The 7,106-nt window shown below is 43.5% G+C and overlaps 1 protein-coding gene across 1 annotated transcript; it reads right to left on the bottom strand.

Moving 5' to 3' along the window:
* Positions 1-3,099: 3,099 nt before the first annotated feature.
* PRPF31 (pre-mRNA processing factor 31) lies at positions 3,100-5,058 on the bottom strand. Its single transcript, XM_005485382.2, is given in 7 exon segments — positions 3,100-3,365; positions 3,445-3,842; positions 3,844-4,002; positions 4,004-4,133; positions 4,136-4,224; positions 4,226-4,434; positions 4,927-5,058. Coding segments are annotated over 7 exon segments (1,383 nt in total).
* Positions 5,059-7,106: the final 2,048 nt, after the last annotated feature.

Genomic DNA, 7,106 nt, shown 5'->3' with positions numbered 1-7,106 from the left:
GCTTCAGAGCATTTCCTCTCACCCTGCTGCTGGTTGTCTTGGGGAAGATACCAACCCCCATTTTTCTACCACCTCCTTTCATGCAGTTGTAGACTGATAAGGTGTCCCCTGAGCCTTCTCTTCTCCAGGCTAAACAACCCCAGCCCCTTGAGCTTCTCTTCTTGTTCTCTAGACCCTTCCCTAGGTCCACTGCTCTTCTCTGAATTCACTCTGTTGTGGTTCTTTCAAAAATCTGTCTTCAAAACGTTATTTTTAAGCTTGTTGCCTTTGGTATTAAGTTGCTATGTTCAAGCTGAGTATTTGGGAACATTTTTTAGTAGCCAGCTGCCAGATAATGCAGAATGTCAAAAGTACTCTTCAGCTACTTTGTTTTTGCAAGTCAATAGACTGCTTTTTTTGGGAAATAGATGAACTTTACTTTTCTTAGGAAAGCAGCAAAAAACTGTCACAAACCTTGCTATAAACAGTTGGAGAGGTATGTGTACACAGCCAAGTTATCATGATTTCCAAAAAAACCCTTGTGGAATGATTTATAAACATTTTTAAGAGGAACTCAGGACATGTAGAATTTTATTTTGAAATAAGCAGAAGTTAATATCATCAGAAAAATGTAATTCCTAATTGTGAGCAACTTCTGCATTGACTCCAAATTATAAACAGAAAGTGTGTATGCAAGGAAGCTGACTTTATGGCATGAGAGAGGTGGAACAAAATGCAAGTTAAGGGTAAGAGAAGAACTGGAACCAGCTGGGCATATTTGCTGCTCTTCTGTTTGTTATAGCTACCTCATTCTGTTATTAATACTCTTCAAGATATCTGGTCTGATGTTTCCAGTGCCACAGATGTTGGGAGGAAACATGCAGCTGTTGAAGGCTTAGACTTGCGCAGAAGTTCCCCACAAAAGCAAACTGTAGAAAGCATCATGCTGTGCTTCAAAGGGTGTGATCTGGATTGATTTTCTGAAGGTTGACATTAAGTGTTTGTAGATCCATAAGATAAGACAGCAAGTGAAACAGGATCCCAGCTGTTGCAGCTGGTCTGTGTATTCCTAGGGCCTGCATAACAAAACCCACAAGGACTGGCAGTTGAAGGAGCTGGAAGAATGGTTCAAAAGAAATTTAGAATTACAGAATTTCCTTGTAAGCAGAGCCATTACACTTTTTTCACTAAATGCAACAATGACAGCTGTACTTAATGGGGTATAAAGGCATGTGTCTCTATAGGATAACTTCTATTTTACTGGTCTTTTGCTTCAGTGATATTTGAATTTTGTGATGGATACAGAAGTGTCTGGCATTGGCTGAAATGAATTAATCTGTTAGCTTTCTCGATTAGCTATTAGTTTTGATACAGAAGATAAAGTGTCTTTTGAGCTGATTATTAAAAAAAAAAAGGCACTCAGAAAATTGGTAAATGCCTCTGGTTTTCTTAATCCATGATTGCAGAGTTGGTATTTATCATTATATTGCATAATTAGATAGAACATGGAATAATGCTAAGGGGGAAAGAAAACTTTGCAGGCCTTTTTAGATCTGATATTACCCACAATCTTTAAGTCAGTAATGATTGAGAAGCCTTTTCATGTTATGAAGGCTTGTTTAGCAGCTTGTGTCAGGCACAGGAGAAGAAGTCAGAGTGTCTTTCAATGTTTTGTGGTGATACAGCAAAGCAGACACGAATTTGCTCCTTCTCTCAAATAACTCTTCCCAAGGTGCTGTTATGGAACATGTTTGTATTTCCACACCTTGCTTTAGAAGCTAAGGTCAGTATCTTGCACATCAGCCCTCTTCTGGGATTCAAGTGGGAGAGTTAAGGACACAGGGAGCCAGGTGGGCTCACTGGTGCAGAGTGTGTGAGCAGCTGCCTGCTCTGAGTGACAGAAAATAAACAGGGCCTGTGTTAACAAACCAAACACATGCAGGTGCTCCAGTATTGATGGTGCCATGGGTGATGGATTTCAAGGGGGTGGAGAGGACTCTTAGGATTACAAGGAGACAATATATATATTTTTTTGAGATATTAAAAAAAAACAACTTGAGAAATGAGACCTGTGTACTGCTTAATGTGATGTACTCTCCCAGGAACATATTTCTCATTTTAGGAAGCTGTAAAAATATATTAAGTTTGTCATCTGTAGTTCTAGATTGATTTTGAGGCTGTAAAATTCACAAACACAACTTAATCCAGGCCCAGTTCTTAATCAGTTTGTTGGTTTAAGTTTCTTGCATAAGATTCAGACAATTGAATGCCCAGGAGAACCAACAGTTCTGCCTACAGTCATTTGCTTGTTAAATGTACAACTTAGTGGTCAGGGTTGTGTTGTCTCCTTTTTGGGCTGATATTTTAGCCCTGATATACTGTAAGGAGTAAAAAGTCAGGCTCCAGTAGTTCTAGCAGAGGACTTGCAGCAAGACCTGCTTCACTCTGGGCTGCAGTGCAGATGTTACCATGGTGACTTCTTAAATATCAAAGTACTGTGTGGGTGTGATGCCAATTGATTTTTTTTGCCTTTTTTTTGTTTTATGTATTCTCTGCATTGTTTACACATATCTTTGTAACTCGGTAATCTATATATTTTTATTTTTTTTTTTCCCTGAGACTCCCAAATTCTACTCAGGATTCCCCAAAATCCATCCAGGACCATCCAAAATCCCTCCAGGACTCTCTGACCCCACCTCATGTGGTCACCAATTGTTGTGGTGTTGTGATGAGGGTCCCCAGGATGAGGTGAGAGATGAGAATTGACTCAGTTCTCAGATTTATTATATTATAATGTATTATATTAAAAGGAAAGATATACTAAAACTGTACTAAAGAAAGAGCAAGTCAACATCAGAAGGCTAGACAAGAATGATAATAAAAACTTGTGACTGATCAGAGAGTCTGACACAGCTGGACTGGGATTGGTCATTAAGTAAAACAATTCATATGGAACCAATCAAAGATGCACCTGCTGGTAAGCAACCTCCAAACCACATTCCAAGCAACCAGATAATTATTGTTTACATTTTGTTTCTGAGGCTTCTCAGGAGAAAAATCCTGGCAAAGGGATTTTTCATAAAATATCATGGTGGCACCCTCAACCCCCGCTAAGATGCCTCAGCCACAAATTCCAATATTTGAAAAATTTGGTAAGGTGACACTGAGAGGGAATCCTTGGGTATTTGGGTGTCGCAGGGTGGGATTTGGAGATCCCAGTGGGGTTGGGAGAATGGGTATCCCATTTTTGTTCCCCTTGACCTTGACAAACTTGGCCATGCAGGAGAAATCGTTCTGGTTGGCCTCAGCCACTTTCTTCCAAGCTGCCTGTAGGTTCACAATCTCCAACCTCTGCAGGGGGGTGAAGGCCATGCGTGAGGCCATGCCTTCATGTGGTCTTTGGTCAAAGGTGGTGCTTGATCCTGGAGGTCTTTTCCAGCCTTAAGGATTCAATGAAGTCACAACATGAACTATGAGAAACAGAAATCCAGATTGTGGATTCTCCCCTGTGGATGACCCTCTGCTTCTGCAGGGTCCTCTGCAGGGCTTTCCTGATCTGGGCCTTGGTGGCCTCATGGACCAGGGTCTGGCCCATGCGGCCACTGCTGGCCTTGTCCAGGTGGCCCAGGCTGAACCTGAGCTCCCCCTGATAGATGTCCTCCTCCATCTCCCTAGAGCTCATCCTGTTGGTCTGTTTGTGGATCTATGTCAGCCCCAAGTGTTCCTTCAACTTCCACTACCATTGGCCCTCCCCCTTCTCCCTCAGCCCATCCAGTGGCGCTGCCAGTGGGTTCACTGGGATGGGCTCCTGCCACTTGTCCAACTTGTGCTCCATCCCCTCCCTCAGCTCATAGCCCACCTTCCTGCCCTGCTCTCATGGCAGCTGTCCCCCTGGCTGCCAGCATGCACGTGTCTGCTGTGAGCCACACCTCTTTCCTCCTCAAATCCGGCATCAGGGCCCGGGCGATGTTGCTGTGGTGGATGAAGCCGGTGTGGGGCAGGACAGAGGTGGAGGACAAGCCCTAGCAGCAGGGTGTTGCAGCTTGGACAGCGGGGTCAGGCCTCCTGCCACCCGCTGATCTTGGCAGCCATGGAGGCCCTGAGGATGAGGGAGAGGTTGGGACCAATGAGGGGCACACAGAACTCCACATATTGTAGATGCACAGCTTGGCCCAGCTCAGTGCTGGTGCCATGTCATATGCATCCTCAATCCTACCCAGCTCCTCCTCTGACAGCTGCTGCCCCCCTTGCCACCATGCTGACCACTGTGATGGTGGCATTGGTCAAGATCTGCTGCACGCTCTCATTCTTGCATTTATCCAGGGAATTCTCCAATTCCTTGATGGTTCAAATGTAATCCAGGGCATTGGGCACCAGTAACTCCAGCTCCAGGGACTGTTTGGAATATTTTTCTGGGCTGTGTTTGGATGAAATGGTTTCAGTTGCACATTCTGGCTGGAAAAAGTAATGCCTTGATTCTGTAACACTAAAAATATTGTTGGAGGGCTTTTGATTTTCCTGCAGTTTCTGCGACACTAAGAAGGCACAGCCTTCCTAAACAGCCCACCACATGTTCTTTCCTTGAACTTGTTACTTTACCCCCAAGCTCAGGCTTGTATCGACTCTTGTCTGTTTTTCTTGTCTGAACCTGGAGCCAAGGTCTCTGGGCTCTGCAACAAACCTGTTGCCCAAAGGTTTGTTTAAGACTCTTTTCAAAGATGTTAACACACATATCTTCACCCATCAAATTGTTTGTAAAGACATTAGCTTTCCTCTCACTTCTGACTGCATCACCCCTTGTGCTCCTAATTGGTGGGGTTTAACAACTATGCTAATTTACCAAACATGTAAAACTGTGTGCACCTCTGTGAGGACATTTCTCCATAACTGGCTCTGGAGGCTTCCAACAAAGACCAGCTTCTATATTAGCTCCTAAACTAATATTACCTTGAAAGTGTGTGTTTTCATTTCTAGTTTGTAGAAGGCATCAGGTGCAGAAACTTTCCCAGGAGAGATCTGGGAGACATTTGGTTCTGTCCATTTGAGATACAGGCTCTGAGATGTATGACAGCTGGGCATCTTACTGAAAGCTGGTGGAATTAGGAGCTAAATGAGCTTTTGGAAAGTTAATTCATTAATAACACATTGTCTGAGTAGTTAATGCAAGTGGATTGAATAGTATGTGTAAGGGTGGCATGACTGGCCCTTAACTAAAATAGCCATGGGGAAAGGCAGTATTTATAGCCATGATCTAAGGGTTTCATTGTCCATTTGCCTCTGTATCCCAAATGATTCCTTGAAGACCTTCTGAAGACAGCTGTTGAGGGAAGGATGAATGTTTCCAGAGCTGTGCTATGCAAGAGATTCATAAGCTGCCTCAGCTGACTTCCAGTTAGTTCTCACTGTGGTCTCAAGCAGACTTGGCACAGGATATGGGTGGCTGATGGGAAAAGGCAGCACATCTGTCTGCTGCTGACTTTAACCCTTGAAGCTGTTTGTTTTTGGTGGAATATGAGACCCCTGGCACATCAAATCTGCGTTTGCTTTCCCAGAACACAGGGAAGCTGGCTCCCTGGCAATTGTTACGGTTTCATTAACATCTGAGATTTTTATGGGGCAGAACATTCGTGCCGTTTTTGCTGCCACTTGATATCCTGGTGATGGGACTGAAAAAACCCTGATCTGTTTGTGTGTACCCATGTCCTGTCCTAAATGGGGATTGCAAGGATTATTTCCTTCAATATGGAAACTGGCCACTAAGAAACACCTATCAAAAGGAGCACTGCTGTAAATGCTCTCTCAAATGCTCCACCTGTGCAGCTCTCTGGGGGTTCTCTCTAAAACAGGCAGAGCTGGTGTTGGAATAACACCCAGGCTCCTCCCTGGTCCTTCCAGAGGATTTATGTAGTCTCCCCCTAAACAGAGGTCAGACCAAGTGAAATCCACAAAAGGATTATTAATGCCACCTGCCAGGACAGAGCAGAAGAAAAGAACAGAGGGGTCAAAAGGGCACAAAATCCCCTCACATGAACTTGTCAGGCCCATGAATGAAACAGCTCAGCCTCCTGACCCTTCTCTGCCCAAGTGTAATGTTTTCAGTTGTTCCAGCTTCCTGGAATAGTTGCACGACACAGTGACCATAGAGATGACCTCTGTCTGGATTCCCAGAGGGCCCATAAAAAATGCAGACCTAGTGGGACATGGTTTATAGGACTTTTGGCTGGTGAGCTCATTAGGTGAAGAGCTGGAGGACTGGAGGTGGCTGCCACCCACTGTTTGCTGGTCATTGTTCCACCCTTCATCTTCTGCCTGAAGATTTCCACATCAGATGCCATGGGAGCACTCTAAAGCTCAGAGATTTTTTTTTTGGCTTATGCAAAGTTTGAGCACTGTATGCTATGTATTGAAAACTGCTGCATACCAGTTCAGGGACTTGGTTTTGTTCTTGAGTTTCAGATCTGTTTGCTTGCAAGGGATAGAAATTCTGAAACAAAGAATATGAACTGATGCACACTGTCGTTCAGGTACAGATACCTTTTTACTGTAGGTAAGATCAGGTTATAGAAGGGAAGGGGATTTAAGGCTAGGGTATTTCAGGTTACATAACCAGCTCTAGGTTAAATGTCTTATGCATGTTTTGGCAAAAATCAAATCAAGCATTGCTGCTCCTTCTGTTAATTAGTATCTGAGTTCTCTATACCAGTTGTGTACATTATTTCAAGTGTAAGTTCACAGATAGGGTTTGTTTGCATTCATTCTCATGCTTGCTCTGTGTCATAATTTTCCTACAGTTATAGGAATGAACTTGTTTGAACATTCCTAGTTGAGTGTAAAAAAATATTTTCCCATGAGTATCATCTTTTTGGCAAACACTTATGTGAAAAGGAACTGATGTGGGGACTGTTCCATGTGCTTGGGAAGATTTTGCTTTGAGATCCCTTCATAATGCAGGAAAAAAAAATTCAGTATCAGTCGTGACACAGAAGGTCTGTGGAAATAGAAACTTCACCCCAGCTGTCTGGGGTACTGATAAACAGCACTTTATTTTCCAAGATTCTTGGGAGTGAAGCTGAAGTTAAGGGCCATCTTTTCCAACAGTATCTGAGGAAATCTCATGACCTATTTGA

This window comes from Zonotrichia albicollis, chromosome 5 (assembly GCF_047830755.1).
Source record: "Zonotrichia albicollis isolate bZonAlb1 chromosome 5, bZonAlb1.hap1, whole genome shotgun sequence".
Taxonomy (NCBI): Eukaryota; Metazoa; Chordata; class Aves; order Passeriformes; family Passerellidae; genus Zonotrichia; species Zonotrichia albicollis.
This window is presented reverse-complemented; position numbering and strand designations above follow the sequence as displayed.